Source organism: Musca domestica, unplaced genomic scaffold, assembly GCF_030504385.1.
Source record: "Musca domestica strain aabys unplaced genomic scaffold, Musca_domestica.polishedcontigs.V.1.1 33, whole genome shotgun sequence".
In the NCBI taxonomy this organism is placed as follows: Eukaryota; Metazoa; Arthropoda; class Insecta; order Diptera; family Muscidae; genus Musca; species Musca domestica.
In genome coordinates this window covers 2,555,789-2,582,667 of record NW_026712312.1, presented here as the reverse complement: position 1 = coordinate 2,582,667, position 26,879 = coordinate 2,555,789, and the positions used below count along the sequence as shown (strand labels likewise).

Here is a 26,879-nt window from a genome sequence, read left to right as displayed (position 1 = left end):
TTATCCAGCGTTTATCATTAATTTTTTGTTTTATTTACTTCATCACATTCAGCATCTGTATTCGATTCAGATGGCACCTCCTCGACACGATCAACAAGTTTACCAGTACCAGTTTCTGGTAATGTCAGAGTTAGCAGGCCAGCTACTAGAACGCAGCAACCACATATTGTTGTGGGTATATACCAACCCAGGGGACCCTAAAAAATAGTTTATACAGAATTTAGAAGGGATGTTTTCGAAGGTGTTTTTATTTTCAAAAGTCTTACCAATAAATCAACAGCATAGGGTGCCGAAATGGAACCGACATGAGCCCATGTTGAACATGTACCCAAAGCTGAGCCACGAATTTCTGTTGGATATAACTCAGCCGTGTATAACGTAACTACCGAGTATGTGGCACTTATTCCAAAACGACCCAACATAGCAAAGGCCACAATCCATACGGTGCTTTCTAAAAAAGATAAAAAAGATTTGGTATTTATAAAAAAAATTGAAATATGAATATCTAACAATTTTACAATTTTCTACTTGACAGATTTGAAGATTTTTCAACATTTTGGTATGAGAAAGAATCTACTTGGAATCTACTATTTTTGCGATTTTCTTCGATATCATAAAAGGAATATCGGTTATCATTATATTCTGGAACGGATCATTTATAAAATTATTATTTTTTTGTTTTGCATTTACACAAATATCATATACTTCGGCACAATGTCTCTACTCACTATAGGTTTGATATAAAAGCAACGTTTTTTGTTGAAATTCTGAGGCTTATTATACCCTCAGCCATATGGCTAAAGAGGATATATATCATTTGATACGACTAAAACGTGCCTCATCGAAAAGTCCAGATCCGTTTCAGGATTCGATCAAGCGATGTCCGTCCGTCTGTCTGTCTGGGAGTATCCGATATGATCCAAACTTGGTACATCGTAATATTATTGTCAAACTTAGATCAACTTCGGAGATGGGCAATATCGGTTTACTCCTTCTTGTACCATCCCCACAAAATGTCAATATTTTCAAAGAAAATAATTTTCTGCACAGAAAGAGAAGGGATAATCCGATATTGTTCCAACTTTGCAAATCCTAATATTTGCATCAGCACTAGGTCAGGTGCAATGTAGGTCAACTCCATCAAGTACCTCCCCCATAAAGGGTCAAAATTTGGAATAATTATTACTCTTATAAAATGTGATGTAAATGTCCGATTGTCTTCACAATATTTTTACTAATCCAAGGTCTGGTGTGAAGATAGAATATATCGGTCCACTCCTTTTGGTACCTCTTCCACAAAAGGGTCACAATTTTGAATACTCATGAAGCTCATAAAAGGCTAAAATAACATCCAATTCCATGCAGACTTGGCACATCTCTATAGTTATATCAACACAAGATCTGTTATGAAGATGGTATAGATCGAACCATTCCTTCTGGTACCTCCCCCACAAAGGTCAAAAATTTGAATAACAAAAAAGATCATAAAATGCGAAATAAGATTCCGGCTATATATAATATAACCAGAAATCTGATATAAATATGTGCTTTATCGAAATTTATAATTTCGCATAAAATTGGATATAAGTTTTCGATTTCCTGCAAATTTTGCACATACCAATATTTTTATCTGTACTAGATGAAGTATGAAAATGGAATACTTCGGTCAGCTATATCTGTTACATCACGCATATTTAAAAATTTTCTGTTGTTGTAATATTTATATCAGTCTTAGGTCAGGTATGAATTGGTCAATATTAACCAACTGCTCCGGAATCTCCCCCATATAGGGTAAACATTTTGAAAAATCATAACTCAAGGCTAGGGTATAAATCTGTCGGCAAAACCGACTGATAGTATTTTACTTTTTTTTAAAGAAACTTTTCAAAATATTCCTATCATGGTAGAACAATATAGGTAGATGTATCAATACCTGGAAACATTGATATGTCAACAAATTTTTAATATTTCTTTAGAAATAGGTAGATTTGTATATGTTTTCCAATACTACGCCAATCGGAGGTTATTATGAAATGCATTTTTCAACAATTTTTACAAATTTAAATAATTTTTCATTCAAGATTTTCAATTCCAAAATTGGAATTCTTCTACCGTGATTCCTATCCATTTCTGCTTTCATGCATGGTTCATAACAAATATGACAAATGTGGTCTGGCAACACCATTACTAGATGCTCATTACACATACGCCTCAGAGTATGCTTTGAATTTATTTGTTTGTCTTTGTTCTATCCCGGTAAGGGAAAATTGTCACATTCAGACGCAATGATATCAGGCTAAGTGCTGATGTCGTATTGTGGCTCTACTTTACTCCCATTTCGGGTAGGGTTTCCTTATGTATTTTCAAATATTATATTTTAATTAACAACCATTTCAACTTACCCTGTGGAACAACCATCACCATGATCAAAGCAATGCCGGTTAAAAAGAACAAAGACATTGTCGTAATCCTACGACCGCTGTAACGTAACATAATCACAGGCAAAAGCAAAGATGGCAAATCAACGAGACCGGTGATGGCAACATATAAATGACGACTAACATCCATGTTGGCGGCATTCAAAGCTATAAAGGATACATATATGAAAAATGTAAAATATTTTTAAGTAATCAGTAAATAATTCATCCTTACCCGTAACGTAGTAGGACAACGAGGTAACACAGAACATGAAATACGAAGTGAATATCAATTTGCGAACCTTAGAGGTGGCAAAAAGTTCAATGATGTGTTTCAAAGGACCCTCCCGCAATTGTTGCCATTTGGAAATAGTTGGTTCTTCCTGAATAATGAATATAGGAATAATTATTTTTAATAAATAATAAAGAAGTTAGAGTAAGTAATTTTAAACAATTTATATAACACTTAGATAAAAGTTCTAGTCAATAGACAAATCAATACCCGTCGACAGAGGTTGAGACATAAAAAGGACTTATAAAGTAGCATAGCTTTGATTCTAGAAGAAATTTGAACCGCAATTTTAATTACCAGAATACAATTTTATTTTTCCCAAATCAAATCCGGTTATTGTTTTATAATTTAAATCAGAATATATAATACGTATTGGCGTATTTGCCATTAAAATATCACCCATTGTGATCATTTTTCTTTTCATTTTTTTAATTGTATTGTTTTAAACTCAAATTAATTACCGTTTTTTTTTTTTGTTTTGATGCGCAATTATAATCTCGAAGATTTTATAAATATTATAATTGCCCTATATTGCTAGCTTACTTTTCATTATCAAATCTATTAAAATCCAAAAAATTGAATTTCGGTCGGGCATTTAGCCTAGATTGACATTTTTGAACCCAGTTAACCCATGAAGTCATAATCTAGATTAAACAAGTCTTTTAAAGTGTTTGATACATAAACGTCATGAATTAAACAAAATTTCAAATCATTGCAGAAATGATTTTCAAAAATTATTATCAAAATAAAAAAAAAAAAAAAAAAAAAAACAAGTAAAACTGTATTAGTCGGTCTTGCCGACAGATTTATACCCCCAGCCTTGAGTGATGATTATTCACACTGTTGACCCTTTATGGGGGAGGTTCCGAAGCAGTTGGCTAATAATAAACAATTCGTACATGAACTAAAACTTATATAAATATTACAACGTGTCAGATTTGGTCGACTATTTCCTATACATTATATGTGCCAGTTTTGGAAAATGTGGAATCATGCATGAGACAACATATATAGCGGACTAAATTATTCCATTGTCATACTTCATATAATACAGATAAAAACATTGGTATATGCAATATTTTAAGGAAATCGAACATCGAACATCGAATCGAAAATCACAAATTTCGATAAATTACAGATTCATTTCAGATTTCAGAGAAATGTTTCGATATAGAAAGTTTTAAACAATCGCCGACTTGTTTCGCAAGTTATGACCGATAAAAGTATTGAACATTGTGACCCTTTGTGGTTGCTTTGTATCAGAAGTGGTTCACAGATATATTCATTCACAGCAGATCTTGCGTTAGTAAAAATATTTGGATGTGTGAAATTTGAAGAGAGTTTGATGCTTAATACACTTTCTTTGGGCGTTTTGTTTTTCAAAAACCTAGAACCCTATGTGGGGAAGGTACCAGAAGAATTGGTCCAATCTCTACCATCTGTATAACAGATCTTCTGTTGTTGTAAATATTACTACCATATTTATCACAGATCTTGTGTTGTTGTAAATATTGAGATGTACCAAGTCTGAATGGAATCGGTTGTAAGTTTCGCGTTTTATAAGCTTCATGGATGTTCAAAATTTTGACCGCTTGTGAGGGAAGTACCAGAAGGAGTGGACCGATATATCTCATCTTCACAGCAGATTTTTTGTTAGTAGAAATAATGTGATGTGTGACATATTAAAGGAACCGGAGGCTTATTTCGGATTTTACAATCGTTTTGGTTATGCAAAATTTTGACCCTTTGTGGGGTAGGTATGAAAAGGAGTGTACCTATATATCCCATCTTCACAGCAGATCTTGTGTTAGTAGAAATAATGGGACGTGTGCAATATTAAGGAACCGGAGGCTTATTTCGGATTTTACAATCGTTTTGGTTATTCAAAATTTTGACCCTTTATGGGGGAGGTACCAGTGGGAGTAGACCAATACATCCCATGTTCACACCAGGCTTTGGGTTAATAAAAACATTGTGTTGTGTGGAATTTGAAGAGATCCGAATGCTTATTTCGGATTTTATAATCGTTTTTGTTATTCAAAACTTTGACTCTTTGTGGGGGAGATACCAGAAGAACTGGTCCGATCCGATATATCCCATCTTCATAAGAGATCTTTTGTTAGTAGAAAGAATGGAATGAGTGAAATATAAAGAGAACCTAAAGTTTACTTCGGATTCCATAATATTTTTGATTATTCAAAACTTTGAACCTTTGTGGAGGATGTACCTCAAGGAATGGTCCGATCTCTTCCGTTTTTATAAAATTTGATGAAAATTTTCAGAAGTGCCAAGTCTAAATGGAATCAGATTTTAATTTCAAGCTCTATAAGGTTAATGGATATTTAAAATTTCGACCTTATGTGGGAGAGGTATCAGAAGAAGTGGACCGATATATTCCATCTTCACACCAGACATTGGGCTAATAAAAATATTGTGATGTGTGTAATTTTAGAATAATCGGACACTTACATCACATATTATAAAAGTTGTAATTATTCAAAATGTTGGCCCTTTGTGGGGGAGGTACCTGATGGAGTGGACCCATAGTGTTCATTTTCGCATCTGATCTAGCACCGATGCAAATATTAGGATTTGCAAAGTTGGAGCAAAATCGGATTATTTTTTGTCTTCCTTTTTCTTTTGATCCTTTTGTGGGGGAAGTACCAGAAGGAGTGGACTTTGACCATCTCAGAACTCTATCTAAGTTTGACAATAATATTACGATGTACCAAGTTTGGATCAAATCGGATACTCCCTCCGAGAGTTATTGTGCGCACCAGCCAGACAGACAGACAGACATGGTATAAAAATTCAGATCACTAACATTGCGATTTGTTTTTTGAATTCAAATTTTTCCAGCTCCTAAAATACTTGTAAGGTATTACTAAGTCGTGTCAGTCCTACTTTGATTTTCTCCCTTTTTGTTTTTTTTTTGTTATTTTGCAAAATAATTCAACCAAATAATCAAAAATCTTACGATTTTCTTATCGCTGAGAATTGTAGAATCAATGGCCGGCTTCTTGATTTCATAATGACTTGGCTGTTTGAATACAATCTTATAGGCGCGATCGTAACGTTTTTGTGTCAGTAGCCAGCGGGGTGATTCCTTCATTAAACTGAAAGTAATTGCATGGAAATCAATTAAATTATTTACTTTAATAAATTAAAATTTTCAAAACTTACTAGCAATTCAATATCAGCAACATGGCCGGTACCGTCAGGGATAATTGTAAATATCTCCAGTGTTCCTCTATCAAATATGAGGCCAAGGCCATTAACATCATGCCAATGGGATAGGAGCCCGAAAAGGCCAATGACATCCAGGAACGATGTTTCAGGCAAATATTTTCAATCACTGAAAAAATCAATTAATTTTATTTTAATATTTAAGAATTTCCCTTAAAAATAATTACTAAAATCAATACAAACACATGGCATAGGCAGCATAAAATAAACCCGATGATGCAGAGCCCAAACCAAAGCGACCAACCAAAAACAATGAATACCATGGTGAGAATGTACAAAAGATGCTGGACAACATGAAAAACACAGCGCCCAGTGTGAATGCTGTCTTACGGCCAAATCTAAGGTAATTGAGACAAATCAAAATAAACATCAGCTTCCTTCTCTTTTTGTAAACTTACCTATCCGAAATCATGCCAAACGAAAAAGAACCAAAGAATTTACCCAGCGACACAAATACCTGGGCCGATGTCCTTTGTATGGCCTTTTCACACACCAAATCCCAATCGGCCACAAAGGTACCATCCGGCGATGAGTAGGCATATGAGCCCTTGGCCTTACACGGAATCTCAGTGGGTAAGCTAATTTCCGACATTGCCGCTGTATAATTGTAGGCCTCATCATAGGACATCTTACTCAGCTCTCTGTAATCCCAATCCCAAATGGTACAGCCTTTGCTGTCGAGATCTCTGTGGACAATGCTACGTTTTTGCTCCTCTGTCCAATTGGCTGACTGTAAGTCGTCCACTTCACACCACTGATCTTCGGGCAGATAGCCCAACATTGTATAGGAATTAACATGGAAGCCATTGAGGATGTTGGGCAGAACGCAAAGGAAAAATAATGACCTGAAAATCGAAGAAATAAATATTTCATAATTACTATGGGGAGTTCACAGATTTCTTTGGCAAAGCAAAAAAAAAGTGGGAATAAATAAAGCACTTATCTGGCTGGCTTCTTCGGAAATGAACAAAGGAGCCTACTGCCAAAATCGAACTAAGTCAACCTAAAAAACCTTTGTTCATCTACAAAGAAGCCAGCCGATGACTTAAGCCAGCCAAATATGCGCTTTATCTATTTCACCCAAAGTTTTATAGTATAGTATTAACATACAGGGTGACACGAAAAAACTGCAACAAAGTCAAAAGCCACAGTTTTTTTTTAATTTTTTTGAATGAAAGCAAAAAATGTCGGAAATAGCATCAAAATTTAGAATAAGTTTAGATTTGTTCGAATTGGTCACCTTTGGCACGACTTATGGCCTTCAAACGGAGAAATCACACTATCACGCTTGAATTACATCACGAATAACTTTTTTTCTGGAAAATTCTCACCAAAATGCTTTTGTACGCTTCTAAACAATATAATGAGCTGTCACTGGAATATTTTTTACAGCTGTCGGACGAGTGGCTGAGAAATGAGAGCAGCTGCAGTTTTTTTTATACCCTCCACCATACTTAATATACCCTCCATATATTAACTTTATCATTCCGTTTGTAACTCCTCGAAATACTCATGTCAGACCCAACAAAGTATATATATTCTTGATCAGCGTAAAATTCTAAGTCGAATTAGCGATGTCCGTCTGTCTGTCTGTTGTGATCATCTATCTTTCGAACGAATTGAGATAGAAGGCTAAAATTTTGCACACATGTTTATTTTTCAAGTAGGCAGGTTAAGTTCGTAAATGGGCCATGTAAGTCCACGTTTTCATATAGCCCCCATATAACAGTACCTCTCGATATTCGGGATTTTGATGATTTTAGCGACATTATTCACCGGAATTGTTTCAAATTTTGGTGTTTGAAGTTCGAAATGGATACTACAGCCTAAGACAGAAAATTATCTGTGCAGGTTCACCTCTTTATATAGCCCCCATATAACGGTACCTCCCGATATTCGGTATTTTGATGATTTTAGCGACATTATTCACCGGAATTGTTTTAAATTTGGTATTTGAAGTTCGAAATGGATACTACAGCCTAAGACAGAAAATTGTTTGTGCAGGTCCACGTCTTTGTATAGCCCCCATATAACGGCACCTCCCAATATTTGGTATTTTGATGATTTTATTCACCAGAATTGTTTGAAATTACGTATTTAGAGTTCGTTATGGGAACTACAGTCTGTGAGAGAAAATTGTCTATGCAGGTCCAGGTCTTCGTATAGGGCTCATATATCAGTACCTCCCTATATTCGGTATTTTGACGAGTTTAGGTACAAAACCCACCGAAATTATTTGTCGTATTTGAAGTTCGTAATGGATGCTACAGCCTGTGACAGAAAATTGTCTATGCTGGTCCAGATTTTCGCACAGGTCCGATATAACGATACCTCCCTATATATTTTGATGATTTTAGTTTCATTATTCACCGTTTATTTCATGTTTCGAATTTGAATATGGCAATGGCTTAAGACAAACAATGCCTATGTGGGCCCACGACGTATAGACCCCAATATAACGGCTATATTCGGTATTTTTAAAATTTTAACAGAATTTTTTAAGGATTTTATTTTTTGAAAATTTTCGAATTCGTTAAAAATGGTGGAGGGTATTCAAAGTTCGGCCCGGCCGAAATTTCTGCTTTACCCTGTTTAGGGTATAACATATTGCATAGTAGAATTAATCATTTAGTTACGTCCATCTCTGAATTTACTGTAATTTACCTTGTCAAATGTCACTGCACAAAACACAAGTTTCCATCTCTGAATCGTGAGTATTCAATGGATTTATAAATATACATTTTGACAATGAGATGTTTTCAAATTAATAATTTTGAAAAAAAATTTAAACATATGATTGCATTTATCTACCTTCTTAATTCTATCATATATTGTTTACACAGTATAGAATTTCTTTAGTTATGAGCGTTACTTACCTATTACCTCCATGAATTTACTAACAGAAAATCTGTCATTGCGAATGTTTTTCTTTTTGTCAATTGCATTATAATTACAAAATCAAAGCATCTTAATTGGGAGAACAATTAAAAAATTCTTCCGAATGTCAAGAATAAGGAAAATTAAGTAACACTAATTTGCTGTGTTTGTTGAATACATTTTCCCATTTCCCCGAAATAAATTCACTGCTGACATGCAATGTAAAATCAACACAAAAACGCACACATATTTGAAGCAAGTGAATATTGTAACTGGCGTACAAGTTCAATGTTGCATTCGCACAGAAATGTACATGTAGAGCCACATGCATACAATTCTGTAGACTAATTACTTAAACTTGTTTAGACCAATATTTTTTTTGGAGTAGATATAGTGGAATATTGAAAAACTATCAAAAGGACAACTAAAGTGGTTATTTAATATTTTACTATATAGAGATATGATTTAAACCTTAGAAGGCGGATTTTAATTTAAATAAAGGTTTTAGAAAGTATAAAACCTTGTACATATACATTAAATTAAGTGTATTCCAACTGAGGACAACAGACAATTATATCGTTAATTTTTAGCACTTTTTACTAGATAAAATTTTACTATGCTAGAATTAAGAAGGGTTTATTAGATCCAGTGGATTAATCTTGCGTGTTTATATACACTCTTATTAGGGAATAAATGTAGCTCAGCTGATGTCTCTTTATGTACACATACACAATCAAAATAGAATGCAAAAACGGCGAAAAATGTTGTATAAAAAAAAGTTAAAAAGCAGTAAGGTCAGCCGGGCCGAACTTTGAATACCCTCCAGCATATGGAACGAATTCGAAAATTTTCAAAAAAAAAATCCTTAAAAATTCTGCTAAAATTTTTAAAAATACCGAATATAGCCGTTATATTGGTGTCTATACGACGTGGACCTACATAGGCATTGTTTGCCATAAGTCATTACCAAATTCAAATTCGAAACTTGAAATAAACGGTGAATAATGTAGCTAAAATCATCAAAATATCGAATACAGGGCGGTACCGTTATATCGGAGCTGTGTGCGAAGACCTGGACCAGCATAGACAAATTTCTGTCTCAGGCAGTAGAATCCATTACTAACTTCAAATACGACATCTCAAACAATTTCGGTGGGTATTGTACCTAAAATCGTCAAAATGTCGAATATACAGAGGTAAAGATATATGGGGCCTATACGGAGACCTGCACCTGCATAGCCAATTTTCTACCAGAGACTGTAGCTCCCATTTCGAACTCTAAATACGTAATTTGAAACAATTCCGGTGAAAATCGTCAGAATACCGAATATTGGGAGGTTCCGTTATATGGGGGCTATACAAAGACGTGGGCCTGCACAGACAATTTTTTGTCTTAGGCTGTAGTATCCATTACTCACTTCAACTACCAAATTTGAAACAATTCCGGAGAATAATGCCGCTAAAATCATGAAAATACCGAATATCGGGAAGTGTCGTTATATGGAGGCTATACGAAGACGTGAACCTGCACAGACAATTTTCTGTCTTAGGCTGTAATATCAATTTCGAACTTCAAATACCAAATTTGAAACAATTCCGGTGAATAATGTTCTTAAAATCATCAAAATACCGAATATCGGGAGGTACCGTTATATGGGGGCTATATGAAAACGTGGATCTACATGGCCCATTTACAAACTTAATCTGCCTATTGGAAAAATAAACATGTGTGCAAGATTTTAGCCTTCTATCTCAATTGGTTCGAAAGATAGAGTGATTACAAGAGACAGACGGACGGAGAGACGATCATCGCTAGATCGTCTTAGAATTTTACGCTGATCCAGAATATATATACTTTGTAGGGTCTATTATGAATATTTGGAGGAGTTACAAACGAAATGACAAAGTTAATATAAGTGTTTACTTACATTGGTGATCTTCTGAAAGATCATGCATTCCAGTAGGCAGGTTAAGTTCGTAAATGGGCCATGTCGGTCCAAGTTTTCGTATAGCCCCCACATAAGGGTATAAGGAATTGCTTCAAATTTCGTATTTAAAGTTCGTAATGGATACTACAACCTATGTCCATGTCTTCGTATAGCCCACATATATCGGCACCTCTAAATACTCGGTATTTTTATGACTTTAGAGAAATTATTGCCCGAAATGTTTTCAAATTTCGTATTTAAAATTGGTAATGGGTACTAGAGCCTTTGAGAAAAAAATCGTATGAAGATCCATGTCTTCGTATAGCCCCATGTAAGGGTACCTCCCTTTATACGGTATTTTAATGATTTTAGACATTTTGCCGGAACTCTTTCAAAATTCGTATTTGAAGTTCGTAATTAGTGCTACAACTTAAGCCAGAAAATGGTCTATTCAGGTCGACGTCTTCGTATAGGCCCCATATGACGGTTTTCATTTAAGCGATATTTTCTGGAATCTTTTGAAATTTTTATAATTCCTTTCAAATGGTGGATAGTATTAAAAGGTCAGCTCCGCTGTTCGAAAGAGAAGATTAATGACGTCACAATGAAGAAAGAAGGATTAGAAAGAAAATTGAACAAGATCAATAGGAATTTAAAAAGAGTTCTGAAAAGGAAAAGATTTTCAAAAAATTACTAAAAGTACCGTGTATATTCTAGTTTGTTTGAGGTGTGTCAAGGTTAAAAACAAGTAGGGCGCTGATTTTACATTTTATCAGGGTGGTTATTATACAACATTTTGTACCTTTTGTGGGGGACACATTTTTGGGTTGTTTGACTGTCATCGGTTGGCTCCTGCGTAAAAGAACGAAGTAAAGGGCTGTCGTCTTCACAAAAAAAAAGGAGTTGTAGGTTGACTTAGTTCAATTTAGACCATAGGCTCCTTTGCTCTTTTACGAAGAATTATGGCAGTTAATAAAGCATTTTCTGTATTCTCTATATTTGCTTGTATAACATAATATACAGTTATACATATTTTACATAAATTATGTAAATTATTGATTTAGAATTTCAAACGATAAGCTATTTATGTTCCAAACAAAGAAACGAAAATAATTTCCAATTTTAATTATATTAATTTATTTGTAATTGTTTCTTAACAAACATTCTTACATAGATTATTTTCATTATGATTCAAAAAGTAATATTTTATGCAAATTCGATTTGTTTAACTTCGTTTAGATAATTGGATTTGAAATTCTAAAGCGAATGCAATTAAAATGTATGTGTGTCCACTTCAAAACGAGATAGCATGTCCAATCGATCAGCAAACATTAAATTGCGTTTGCGAGATTTTTTGTTGAAAAACTTTTTGACTGGGGGGAATTACATAAAGTTTTAATGTAACAAGGTCAAAGTCAAGCAATAATTCAAATGTTTAATCGAAAAATTGATACATATTTCAGTTTCATATTTTATTTAAGGCTTTCAACTTTTATTAAAACGTGTTTGACACATGGTTGAAAGGGGAACTACCACCAATTATTAAATTTTTTGAAAATATTCAAGTTAAAATTCCTTGAGTTCAATGCATTTTAGGTATATTCAGGGTGAGATGAAAAAACTGCAACCAACTTCAGACTGATGTCATTTGGAAGCCACTCGCCCAACAGCTGTTAAAATTATTCCAGTGACAGCTTTTTATATTGTTTACAAGGGTACAAAAGCATTTTGGTGAGAATTTTCCAAATTATTCGTGATGGAATTCAAGTGATAGTGTGATTTCTTTACATTTGGCTGGAAAACCACAAATGGCTATCGTTAGAGCACTCCAGCATTAAAATGTGAATAAATCTTTTATGTCTCGTACCATTGTTTGTTACTGTGATACTGGCAGCGTAGCTCGACGTCAAGGAAGTGGACGGAAGAAAACAGCAACATCAAAAAATGGCTTGTGATCTGGACATATCGAAATATTACATTCGGCTAACATTGAAAAAATGAGATCGGGGTAAAGCCATTGAAATTCCAAAAAGTGCAAGGACTTACACCGCAACAGAAAGAAAATAGACTCAAAAGAGCTTCGCTTGACCGAAAGTGGTGACCTGCCGAATTTGGTTTTCTCCGATGAGAAAACATTCGTTGTCGTCCAGCAGTTTGTAAACAAACAAACTGATCGTGTTTACTTACCAAAGAGGTCAGCTGAAAATGTATACCTTCGGTTGGCCACCAGAACTGAAGCGCCGACCATGGTGATGGTGTGGGCCGCCATAACAGCCGATGGTCGCTCTTCGCTCGTATTAATCGACCGTGTCATCAGAATAAATGGCGAATATTATCGCGAAAATATTCTGGAGGGTTAATACACCTTGGGCACACAAACATTTTGGCCGCAAACCTTGGACATTCCAACAGGACTCAGAACCATCGCACTAAGCAAGCGCCACCCAACAATGGTTACAAAATGAGGCTCCGCGCTTCATTTCCAGCGCACAATGGCCACCATAATCTCCGAATACCAATACGTTGGACTATTGTGACTGGAGTATTTTAGAAAGCAAGATTGGCACTAAAAATACCAAAGTGTCGATCACCTCAAGCAAGCGCTTCGCCGGGAATGGACCAAAATACCGCAGAGCAACATTCGGGCAGCGTGTGACGGTTTCATTGGCCGTTTGAAGGCCATAATTCGTGCCAAAGGTGACCAATTCGAACAAATCTAAACTTATTCTAAAATTTGATGGTATTTCCGACATTTTTACACAAACCCTCCACCAAGTTTGTTATTCCGTTTGTAACACCTCGAAATATACATTTTAGACCCCACAGAGTATATATATTCATGATCAGCATAAAATTCTATGTCGATTTAGCAATGCCCGTCCGTCTATCCGTCTGTGGAAATCACTCTAGCTTCCGAACGAAATGAAGTTGGTTGATAAAATTTTACTCAAATGTGTATTATGTCTGCAGGACTTATGGTATTTAAAATGGGCCATGTAGGTCCACGTCTTCGTATAGTCCCCATATAACGGTACCTTCCTTTATTCGGTATTTTGATGATTTTAGCGACATTATTTACAGGAATTGTTTCAAATTTTGTATTTGATACTTCAGCCTATGACCGAAAATTGTCTGTGCAGGTCCACGTCTTCGTATAGTCCCCATATAACGGTACCTCCCTATATTAGGTATTTTGGTGGTTTTAGCGACATTATTCATCGGAATTGTTTAAAATAACGTATTTAGAGTTCATGATACGAACTACAGTCTGCGTCAGAAAATTGTCTATGCAGGTAGGTCTTCGTATAGGTCCCATATATCAGTACATCCTTATATTCGGTATTTTTCGAGTTTAGGTACAATACCCACCGAAATTGTTTAAGATGTTGTATTTGAAGTTCGTAATTGATGCTACAGCCTATGACAGAAAATTGTCTATGCAGGTCCAGGTCTTCGCACAGCTCCGATATAACGGTGCCGCTCTATTTACGATATTTTAATGTTTTTAGCTACATTATTCACCATTTATTTCAAGTTTCGAATTTGAATATGGTAATGGCTTATGACAAACAATGCCTATGTAGGTCCACGTCGTATCGAAAATTGAAAATTTCCAACTTCGTTTTAAATGGTGGAGGGTATTCAAAGTTCGGCCCAACCGAACTTACTGCTTTTTAACTTGTTCTCTTTTTTTATGTTTCCTTTCAGTTGTAGGAGTAATAACAGAAGCTAATTAAATTGTATTTATTCATTATCTTTTTTGTAACGAAACCCAGTGACCGATTATTATAGAAGACGATCGCCCGATTCATAAATAACATGTAATCAGTCAATCAATCGGACAGACGGCAGCAACATGTGAACAATCCAAAGTGCAAGTCCCCCTTTCATAAAAATATGCAGTTCATCTTAACTGGTCCATAACTCAATATTGAAAGTGAATAATTAATTATGTGCCAGTGTGCGTGGAATAGATAGGTTACATGTAATAAATTTATATATTTTTTAATTTTTAATTCAAAATTATGTACTTGCTTCGATTGACCCTCGCTTATCAACCGCACAGAGTACATCAAACAATTTGTTCACGATCTAATCACGTTCCATACTACACATTCAGATGGGGCGAAAAAAAAATCAATAGTTTACCGGTGGTATTGGCTCATTCACCTTAGGTGCCGAATATACGAGTACTCACCCAAAACCATTTCCGCATAATTGTTTGTGTGCAACTCAATTTTGTTTTGTTTTGATTGTTTTTTTTACCTTTTTTTGGAATACAAAAATCGAAATTATTCGTAAAAAAGCAACACGTGATTACCTTGGTGTTGCTGTTCGGTGTGTTAAGCTGAATCAGTTTTGTTGGTAGCGATTTTGGAATTTTAATAAGTTTTCGGGGTAATTAATGTGTTGCAAATTTGACAAATACATAATATTCAATATTTATTCTCAACGCAAAGTATTTTTAAAAATTATTATGACCGATCAATGTCAATGTCATTTTGCCAAATAATTGGTTGAAAAATAGCTGGGGTTTTAGAAATTCGTAATAAAAGGATATTAAAATGTACAAATAAATTAATACTTTGTATTGGAATGCGCTAAAATTCTGAATGAGAATCACTGACAATGAGAGTGCAGGATAAAACTGCATCAAATAAAAAGTAAAGAAATCTTAAAGTCGGGCGGGGCCGACTTTATGATACCCTACACCACTTTGCTAATTTAGTAGAGCTCCGCATAACGTTTTTTATGGGAGAATTTAATCGTACATGCTATGATTATAAGTATAATTTAAAGTTCAAAGGACTAAATATGCCGAAGCATTTGTATCTTTTAAAATCGGACTGGTATTGCCTATTTGATGCACAATTAATTTGAAATCGGTTAAAAATATATATGGGAGCTACATCCAAATCTGAACCGAACTCGATAAAATTTGGCAAATATATTTCTGAGCTGTATTTGATATATTTCCCTGAGTATCGTTGTTACGGAGTGCATATTACGGCTGTGGATAACAAATATAACAAATCGGATGAACAATATATATGGGCGCTATAGCTATATCTGAACCGATCTTCACCAAATTTAATATACTAGCTTCTTGACTCAATTCTGTCGTATGTGCTAAATCCCATCCCATTTGGGAAAATATTAGACGTTTGGTGCACAATAAAAGTAAATCGGACGAAGTTGTATATGGGAGCTATATCCAAATCTGAACCGATCTAAATCAAATTTAGCAAAGGTATTTCTGAGCTGTATTTGATATATTTCCCCAAATATTGTTGTTACAGAGTGTATATTACAGCTGCGGAGGACTAAAATAAATCGGATAAACAATATATATTGAAGCTATAGCTATATCTGAACCGATCTTCACCAAATTTGGCATACTTATTTTCAGACCTAATTTGGTTGTATGTGCAAAATTCCATACTATTCGGGCTGATATTACACATTTGGTGCACAATAAAAGGCAAATCGGACGAAGATATATATGGAAGTTATATCTAAATTTTGACCGATTATCTCCAATTTCAATAGGGTTCGTCCTTGGGCCAAACAAATGATTTGTGCAAAATTTCATCTGGATCGGGTAATTAATGCGAACTGTACTTTATTTACAAAAATACATGGACAGGCGGGCGGAAAGACGAACGGGCATGCATAAGTCGACTCATAATGTGATTCTATGCAGATCATCAAAAGGAACTATGGGTCGTTTCCTTTTGCCTGTTACAAACAAATGCAAAAAGACATAATACCCTGACCACCTTGTGGTTTAGGGTATAAAAATTAGATCTCGGAACGAAATGGGTTAATGGAGTTTTTGAACAAAAGGGCATTAAATAATCCTTAAAAGAGGGTTTCTATGTTTTACCAATTCTTGGATTTATGTCAGTAAAATTGTCAAAGACACTATTGCTCTGTTGCAGAACCTGCAAAAACTACTAGTTTTGCAATTTTTTTTTTTTTTTGATATCTTAAAAGGAAAATCGATTATCATAATAAAAACATTGCCATCCTTGGAGTTCTGCAATAGGCCATATGTTCTTTGAAATCATTAATTCACAGGAATCTTAATACGAATATTTGAAAAAATGTAAAAATGGGTCCTATTTTGAATACCTCCCGATGTAAGCTTACAATACGCTTCTATACGTGTCTCGTATTTTTAACTATACTTTTATAACCTCTTCGGCGTCATTGAAATGTAAGCGTGTAGTTCACACTCAGCAAACGGTGTTTTTTGAGTCAAACAATTTCAAATATTTGCACGAAATTCTTGTTTTGATGTCAATTGAATAATCCACCTGAGGGTTCAGTGGCAACAAAGGTAACTGGTTTTTTTATTTGTTATTAACAAAGGCTGAATGTGGATTTGTTTTTTTTATTTTTTTTTTTTTTTTTTTTTTGGAGAAAAAATAAAAATAAAATTTCGCATTTCTTTGACCAAAATTCGAGTGCAATTAAAAAAAAATATTTTTTAAGAAAAAAATTAAATTGGACAATATAATCGACAAGCGACGATATAAGATTGCCTATTATTGATAAAAAATATATATTTTTTCACCCAATACCAAATTTAGTACCATTAAAGGCATTAACCAGTTTTGTTGTTCAACTCTTTTTAAATTTTAGGAAAATATTCAAAAAATAATTAAAACAATTTGTTGCAAATATTTTTGAATAATTCTGACAGGAAGCGGGTTTAGCCTTAAGGTGGGAATACATAAAGCGCTTATTTCGCTGGCTTCAGTCATGGGCTGGCTTCTTCGGAAATTAACAAAGGAGCCTAGGGCCATTTCCGAACTAAGTCAACCTAAAACTCCTTTCTTCCTCTACGAAGAAGCCAGCCGATGACTTAAGTCAGGCAAATATGAAAATAAAAATAAAAATTCCTACCCTTAGGGATTCATTTCTGTAGTTTTACGTTCTTATTGTACCCTGGTTCTACCCGTTCACATAACACTAAATGGTAGCATTTTAGAACTTATCGTAACCTTAAATTTCGAATTTCCAGAAGTCCTTTTGTATACAGGGTGAGATGAAAAAACTGCAACCAACTTCAGACTCCTGTCATTTCTAAGCCACTCGTCCGACAGCTGCTAAAATTATTCCAGTGACAGCTCATTATATTGTTTACAAGCGTACAATAGAATTTTGGTGAGAATTTTCCAGAAAAAAAATTATTCGTGATTGAATTCAAGCGTGATAGTGTGATTTCTTTATATTTGGCTGGAAACCACAAGTGGCTATGGTTATAACACTCCAGCATTTAAATGTGAATAAATCTTTTGTGTCTCGTAACATCGCTCGTTACCGTGATACTGGTAGCGTAGCCCGACGTCAAGGAGGTGGACGGAAGAAAACAGCAATAAGAAAAAAGTAAAGAAGCGACTTGATCGAAACCCGCGTTGCAGTGGCCGAAAAAATGGCTCGTGAGCTGAACATATCGGCAAATATTGCGAAATGAGCTCGGGGTAAAGCCATTGAAATTCCAAAAAGTGCAAGGACTTACACCGCAACAGAAAGAAAAGAGACTCAAAAGAGCTAAAGAATTTTTTTCTCCGATGCCGAATTTTATTTTCTCCAATGAGAAAACATTCATTGTCCAGCAGTTTGTAAAAAAAAAACAAAATTATCGTGTTTACTTGCCAAAGAGATCAGCTGAAAATGTGCACCTTCGGTTGGCCACCGGAACTCAAGCGCCGACCATGGTAATGGTGTGGGCCGCCATAACAGCCGATGGTCGCTCTCCGCTCGTATTAATCGACCGTGGCATCAGAATAAATGCCGAATATTATCGCGAAAATATTCTGGAGGGTGTATTAAAGCTTTGAGATGCAATCATTTTGGCCCCAGACCTTCGACATTCCAGTTGGACTCAGCACCATCGCAATCAGCACGCAACACCCAAGAATGGTTACAAAATGAGGTTTCTCGTTTCATTTCCAGCGCAATCCGGATACCAATCCGTTGGACTATTGTGACTGGAGTATTTTGGAAAACAAGGTTGGCACTAAGAAAATACCAAAGTGTCGATTACCTCAAGCAAGCGCGTCGCCGGGAATGGACCAAAATATTGCAGAGCAACATTCGGGCAGCGTGTGACGGTTTCATTGGCAGTTTGAAGGCCAAAATGTGGCAAAGGTGACCAATTCGAATAAATCTAAACTTATTCTAAAATTTGATGGTATTTCCGACATTTTTATACATATACCCTCCACCAAGTTTGTTAGTCCGTTTGTAACACCTCGAAATATACATTTTAGACCCCACATAAAATTCTATGTCGATTTAGCAATGTTCGTCCGTCTGTCCGTCTATCCGTCTGTGGAAATCACTCTAGCTTCCGAACGAAATGAAGTAGGTTGATAAAATTTTACTCAAATGTGTATTATGTCTGCAGGACTTATGGTATTGAAAATGGACCATGTAGGTCCACGTCTTCGTATAGCCCCCATATAACGGTACCTTCCTATATTCGGTTTTTTGATGATTTTAGCGACATTATTTACAGGAATTGCTTCAAATTTTGTATTTGAAGTTCGAAATTGATACTTCAGCCTATGACAGAAAATTGTCTGTGCAGGTCCACGTCTTCGTATAGTCCCCATATAACGGTACCTCCCTATATTCGGTATTTTGTTGATTTTAGCGACATTATTCATCGGAATTGTTTAAAATAACGTATTTAGAGTTCGTGATACGAACTACAGTCTGCGTCAGAAAATTGTCTATGCAGGTAGGTGTTCGTATAGGTCCCATATATCAGTACCTCCCTATATTCGGTATTTTGACGAGTTTAGGTACAATACCCACCGAAATTGTTTGAGATGTTGTATTTGAAGTTCGTAATTGATGCTACAGCCTATGACAGCAAATTGTCTATGCAGGTCCAGGTCTTCGCACAGCTCCGATACAACGCTGCCGCTCTATATACGATATTTTAATGTTTTTAGCTCATTATTCACCATTTATTTCAAGTTTCGAATTTGAATATGGTAATGGCTTGTGACAAATAATACCTATGTAGGTCCACGTCGTATCGAAAATTGAAAATTTCCAACTTCGTTATAAATGGTGGAGGGTATTCAAAGTTCGGCCCGGCCGAACTTACTGCTTTTTAACTTGTTCTCTTTTTTTTATGTTTCCTTTCAGTTGTAGGAGTTATAACAGAAGCTAATTAAATCGCATTTATTCATTATCTCTTTTGTAACGAAACCCAGTGACCGATTATTAAAGAAGACGATCGCCCGATTCATAAATAACATGTAATCAGTCAATCAATCGGACAGACGGCAGCAACATGTGAACAATCCAAAGTACAAGTCCCCCTTAAAAAGAAAATATACAGTTCATCTTAACTGGTCCATAACTCAATATTGAAAGTAAATAATTAATTATGTGCCAGTGTGCGTGGTATAGATAGGTTACATCTAATAAATCTATTAGTTTATTTGTCTTTTGAATTTTTAATTCAAAATTATGTACTTGCTTCGTTTGACCCCCGCTTATCAACCGCACTGAGTACATCAAACAATTTGTTCACGATCTAATCACGTTCCATTCTACACATTCAGATGGGGCGAAAAAAAAATCAATAGTTTACCGCTGGTATTGGCTCATTCACCTTAGGTTTCGAATATACAAACACACAAAACCATTTCCGCATAATTGTTTGTGTGCAACGCAATTTTGGTTTGTTTTGATTGTTTTTCACTTTTTTTGGAATACAAAAATCGAAATTATTCGTAAAAAAACAACACGTGATTACCTTGGTGTTGCTGTTCGTTGTGTTAAGCTGAATCAGTTTTGTTGGTTGCGATTTTGGAATTTTAATAAGTTTTCGGGGTAATTAATGTGTTGCAAATTTGATTTTAATATTCAATATTTATTCTCAACGCCAAGTATTTTTGAAAATTATCATGATCGATCAATGTCAATGCCATTTTGCCAAATAATTGGTTGAAAAATAGCTGAGGTTTTGGAAATACGTAATAGAAAGGTACGAAAAGTAGTAAAATGTACTAAAAATTGAATATTTTGAAAATGAGGTGAAATGAAAAAAGTAAAGTCATTTTAAATAAGCATACCCATGTCTGCATTTTCACAATATTGCATTTTAACAAGCCAGCCACTGATGGATAACAGGATAGCTGCGCCAAAGGGTTTTTTTTGGGAATTCGAACTTTAAGGTTACGAAATGTTCTAAAATGGTACCATTTGGTATTATTTGAATGGATAGAGTCAGGGTAGAAAAAGAACGTAAAATTACAGAAATACAACACTGAGGATATGCCCGCTTCCTGATAGAATTATTCAATTTTATTTTATTTTTTTTTCAATTCATTTTTTTTTGATATTTTTACACAATTTTAAAATGAAAGAAAGAATTTGGTAATTTTCGAAAAAAAAAAAATAAAAATTAGAATTCATTAAAAAATCTGTTTAAATCTTAAAAATATAGGGAGTTACCGTTATTTTGGGGATCTATAGGAAGACGTGGATCAGCAATTTTCAGTCACTGGCTGTAGTACCCATTACGAAGTACAAATACGGAATGTTAATAATTCCGGTGAATAATGTAGCTAAAATCATCAAAATACCGAATATAAAAATATAGGTAGATACCGATATTTAAGGGCTATACGAAGACCTGCTTCGACAGTTTTCTGTCACAGGTTGTAGTTCTCATTTGAAACTTCAAATACGAAATTTTAATCCATTACCGTGAATAAAGTCGCTAAAATCATCAAAATAAAAAAAATATCGGAAGGTACGGATATTCAGAGGCTATACGAAAACCTGGACATGTATAGACAAGTTTCTGTCATACATTGGGGTACCTGCAAACACGAAATATGAAACAATTCCGTGAATGATGTCGTTAAATTCATCAAAATGTCGAATATAGGGTAGTATCGTTATCTGGGGGCCATACGTGGGTCTACATAGCCCATTATAGAATTTTATGCTGATCAAGAATATATATATATATACTTTGTGGGGTCTAAAATATATATTTTGAGGTTTTATAAACGGAATGACAAACTTAATATACCCTCCACACTATGGTGGAGGATATAAAAATTGGAATTAGAAAAAAAAAATGAATCCGCTAATAGCTATACCTTACATTTTTATTGTACCAAAGATAGAGGTAAAAATTAAAATTTGATATGAGAATCAAGGTTGGAAAGTATGTTTATGAAGGTGGACTTGGAAAGGTGTACGCACTCTACTAAATGGTACTAAATTTGCAGCAATTTTCAGTTTCTTAAACATCAATTATTAGGATTTTGTCATTGCAAAGTTGTCAAAGAAATGCGAAATTTTATTTTTTTTATTATCTTGTTCTCAAAAACGAAAACAATGCACATTCAGTCTTTGTTAATAACAAATAAAAAACCAGTTACCTTTGTTGCCACTGAACCCTCCGGCGGATTATTCAATTGACACCATAACAAGAATTTCGTGCAAATATTTAAAAATTGTTGGACTCAAAGAACAGCGTTAACTGAGTGTGAATTACACGCCTATATTTCAGTTATACCGAAGATTTTATAAAAGTGAAGCTAAAAATGTGAGACAGGTATAGCAATAGTGTCTTTGACAATTTTACTGACAAAAATCTCAGAATTGGTAAAACATAGTAACCCTCATTTAAGGATTATTTAAAGCCCTGTCCAAAAACATAAGTAACCCATTTTTAACGAGATCTAATTTTTATTTTTGAAAATATTTACTTTTTTTAGGGTATTTGGGCTCGGTTCAAAAGAAAGCTCTCGATGATCACTTTCAGAATATACAGGGTGAGATGGATAAACTGCAACCAACTTCAGACTGCTGTCATTTATATGCCACTCGTTCGACAGCTGTTAAAATTATTCCAGTGACGGCTCATTGTATTGTTTACAAGCATACAAAATCATTTTGGTGAGAATTTTCCAGAAAAAAAGTTATTCGTGAAGGAATTCAAGCGTGATAGTGTGATTTTTTTATATTTGGCTGGAAAACCACAAGTGGCTATGGTTATAACACTCCAGCATTTAAATGTGAATAAATCTTTTGTGTCTCGTAACATCGCTCGTTACCGTGATACTGATAGCGTAGCCCGACGTCAAGGAGGTGGACGGAAGAAAACAGCAACATAAGCAGAAATGTTTCGAAACATAAACAAGCGACTTGATCGAAACTTGCGTCGCAGTGGCCGAAAAATGGCTCGAGAGCTGAACATATCGCAATAATGCATTCGGTAAATATTGCGAAATGAGCTCGGGGTAAAGCCATTGAAATTCCAAAAAGTGTAAGAACTTACACCGCAACAGAAAAAACAGAAAACTGACTCAAAAGAGCTAAAGAGTTGCTTCGCTTGGCTGAAAGTGGTGAACTGCCGAATTTGGTTTTCCCCGGCGCTTCGCCGGGAATGGACCAAAATACCGCATAGCAACATTCTGGCAGCGTGTGACGGTTTCATTGGCCGTTTGAAGGCGATAACTGGTGCCAAAGGTGACCAATTCGAACAAATTTAAACTTATTTTAACATTTGATGCAATTTCCGACATTTTTGTTTTCATTCAATAAAATTTGAAAAAATGTAAAAATTATGGCGTTTGACTTTGTTGCAGTTTTTATACCCTCCACCTTGGAAAGGAGGGTATATTAACTTTGTCATTCCGTTTGTAACATCCTTAAAAATTCGTCTTAGACCCCATAAAGTATGTATATTCATAATCAGCATAAAATTCTAAGTCGATTTAACGATGTCCGTCTGTCTGTCCGTCTGTCTGTTGAAATCACGATACAGCCCACATTATTTGACGTAGAGCGCCAAAATTTAGCAGAGCTATTTGCATTGTGTCTAGGATGGTTGGTATTGAAAATGAGATATATCGGTCCACGTTCTGTTATAGTCCCCATATAACGGTACCTCCTGATATTCGGTATTTTGATGGTTTCTGCCACATTTTTTCACTGATTTGTCTGGAAATTGGTATTTGTGGGTCATAATGGGTTCCAGCTCCGGTGGCGAAACATTGTAATTATAGGTCCACGTTTTGGTATAGCCCCCATATAACGGTACCTCCCCATAATCGGCATTTTAATGGTTTTTGCCACATTTCTTTTAATGTTTCTTTTACCCTAAGGTGGAGGGTATTAAAAGTTTGGCCCGGCCGAACTTAATGTTTTTTTTACTTGTTTTTGCTTTCATTTAATAAAATTTAAAAAAAATTTTATATGTATTTATGTATATCATTTATGTAAAAATTTTGATTTCTAACCACGTAACATATTTCTTCTGATTCCGTTGCAATTTGAAACATATGTTCCAATTCTAAATTGCCACCAACAAATGCACTGCCCTGCAAAACGGGAGATAAACTTTTGTGACATTTCATAATAGAGGCACTACGCAAAGTGACATAAGATTGAGATAATTATTCTTAATTCAAAAAAAAAACATAAATAATAATATAAATGACAATTATATAATTACCACACAAATATGCCTCCGGTGCCGATGCGCTCCAGTTCATTGGTGATGATTTCTTTGTAGGTATCTTCACTTATGACGACTTTTGATTTTTCACCTTGATCCTGAGTCATATTGAACGGCAGACAATGTTCGCTGGCTCCACTTCTATTGTTGTTGGCAGTCAATGCAGCAGCAGCAACGGCCGAACTTTGGATTTTTCCACGAAATAATTGCGTGAAATGGAACTGACACCACCTCCAACTACCTCTGGGGATGGGATAAGTAGTGATTCCTCAATTTATTTGTTGTTCGCCAAGACGACACGCAATAACAACAACAAGTGGGACACACACGCAATTTTCTTTTGTACTTAGAGTTCTATTGTATTGGCGACAATGTGATATAGTCGCGATCGTTAGTTAGTTAGTCAGTCAGTAAGACAAGTGGTCGGTGCGATTTACTTAAGACACAAAATAATGTTGCGGATCACAAAAAAAAAAGCAAAGACGATGGGGGTTAGCCGTTAAATTAATGGACTTTCACTGGATTGCTGAGTCTGTCGGTTCGCTGGCATTTAGGGTTGTGTGTCATTCAAGAACACAGAACAAAGTATTTGAAATAAGAATTTAAAATTCAATTCGCCAATTATTTATTGTCTACTTTGTATCACAGGGCACTTTCACTTTTTCTTTCTTTCCAATTTTTTTTTTCGATTTCACAGCCACTGATTTTCTTTCCTATTCCAGAGGAGTGGAGCCTGCCAATTTTGAAATCCCTTCACGTTTTTTTTGTAATTTACTCTTCACCCATACACTTGAGAAATTTTTTTTGATTCTCCTTTTTGTCTAGGCTATTCTTTTCTTCCAACAATTACTTCACATAACTTTCCCTGTTCGTTTTAGTTTTTTTTTTCGTTCGTTCCTTTGGAAGTTACGTCTATGAAGGCAACACAACAAACTCAAATCCCGGCTTCCAGACGTGACAAACAACCGACCACGCCGAATGTGTTTTGCTTACTAAAGACTCTAAGCCTAGATCACTTCATAAATAAACGACAACGACAAATGCTAAACGCAATTGAGGCTCGACTCAATCTCAGTACTGGTCATTATGATGTTTGAACAGCAGCGGTACATTGTTGTGCGAGGAATGAACGAACTCAGGCCGATCCAAAGCAAGTACTGCATGTACTAGCACAATGAACACTGCGTACAGGAAGTTTGCGCACACCCCATACACATCAGGTACAGGAGGTATATAAGACATTTCCTAGGCCCCCGGTGGCGACCAAAAATTTTTCTATAGAAAATTCCCAGACTCCCTGATGGGGACCTAAAAATTTTCTATAGAAAATTCCCAGACGCCCCGATGGGCGTCCTAGGCTCCCCGATGGGGATCTAAAAATTTTCTATAGAAAATCCTAGGCTCCCTGATGGGGACCTAAAAATATTCTATAGGAAATTCCTAGGCTCCCCGATGGAGACCTAAAAATTTTCTATAGAAAATTCCTAGGCTCCCCGATGGGGACCTAAAAATTTTCTATAGAAAATTCCTAGGCTCCCCGATGGGGACCTAAAATTTTTCTATAGAAAATTCCTAGGCTCCCCGATGGGGACCTAAAAATTTTCTATAGAAAATTCCTAGGCTCCCCGATGGGGACCTAAAAAATTTCTATAGAAAATTCCAAGGCTCCCCAATGGAGACCTAAACATTTTCTATAGAAAATTCCTCAGCTGCCTAAAAGGGACCTAAAAAATGTTCTATAGAAAATTCCTAGGCTCCCTAAAAGGGACTCGTCTATAAAGACTCCCCACAGCTCGTCTAGAAAGACTCACTCCAGCTAGTCTAGAAATACTCACTCCAGCTCGTCTAGAAAAACTCACTCCAGCTCGTCTGTAAAGACTGACTCCAGCTCGTCTGTAAAGACTGACTCTAACTCGTCTATAAAGACTGACTCCAGCTCGTCTAGAAAGACCCACTCCAGCTCGTCTAGAAAGACTCACTCCAGCTCGTCTAGAAAGACTCACTCCAGCTCGTCTAGAAAGACTCACTCCAGCTCGTCTAGAAAGACTCACTCCAGCTCGTCTAGAAAGACTCACTCCAGCTCGTCTATAAAGACTCCCTTTCAGCTCGTCTATAAAGACTCCCTTCCATCTCGTCTATAAAGACTCCCTCCAGTCTCGTCTATAAAGACTCCCTTCCAGCTCGTCTCTAAAGACTCCCTTCCAGCTCGTCTATAAAGGCTCCCTTCCAGCTCGTCTATAAAGACTCCCTCCCAGCTCGTCTATAAAGACTCCCTCCCAGCTCGTCTATAAAGACTCCCTCCCAGCTCGTCTATAAAGACTCCCTCCCAGCTCGTCTACAAAGAATGCCTCCCAGCTCGTCTAGAAAAACTCACTCCAGCTCGTCTATAAAGACTCCCTGCCAGCTCGTCTATAAAGACTCCCTGCCAGCTCGTCTATAAAGACTCCCTCCCAGTTCGTCTATAAAGACTCCCTGCCAGCTCGTCTATAAAGACTCCCTGTCAGCTCGTCTATAAAGACTCCCTGCCAGCTCGTCTATAAAGACTCCCTCCCAGCTCGTCTATAAAGACTCCCTCCCAGCTCGTCTATAAAGACTCCCTCCCAGCT

At 35.7% G+C, this 26,879-nt stretch overlaps 1 protein-coding gene across 1 annotated transcript; it reads right to left on the bottom strand.

The window, feature by feature from the left end:
* Positions 1 to 10: 10 nt before the first annotated feature.
* On the bottom strand, positions 11 to 25,267 carry LOC131803749 (organic cation transporter protein-like). The gene is made up of 9 exons (XM_059125399.1): positions 24,271 to 25,267; positions 6,354 to 6,800; positions 6,139 to 6,293; positions 5,893 to 6,064; positions 5,687 to 5,825; positions 2,653 to 2,800; positions 2,403 to 2,585; positions 267 to 451; positions 11 to 197 (listed from the first exon to the last, which is right to left on the bottom strand). Exons 1-9 carry the CDS (start codon positions 24,378 to 24,380, stop codon positions 18 to 20), a joined length of 1,719 nt encoding a protein of 572 aa, XP_058981382.1. The 5' UTR covers positions 24,381 to 25,267; the 3' UTR covers positions 11 to 17.
* Between the last annotated feature and the right edge of the window lie 1,612 nt (positions 25,268 to 26,879).

Coding starts and splice junctions, on each gene's coding strand:
- LOC131803749 (XM_059125399.1), bottom strand. CDS start 24,380: ATGACTCAGGATCAAGGTGAAAAATCAAAAGTCGTCATAAGTGAAGAT. Junction 6,065..6,138: donor TTATGCTGCCTATGCCATGT/GTTTGTATTGAT, acceptor TGATTTTTTCAG/TGATTGAAAATATTTGCCTG. Junction 452..2,402: donor GGTGATGGTTGTTCCACAGG/GTAAGTTGAAAT, acceptor TATCTTTTTTAG/AAAGCACCGTATGGATTGTG.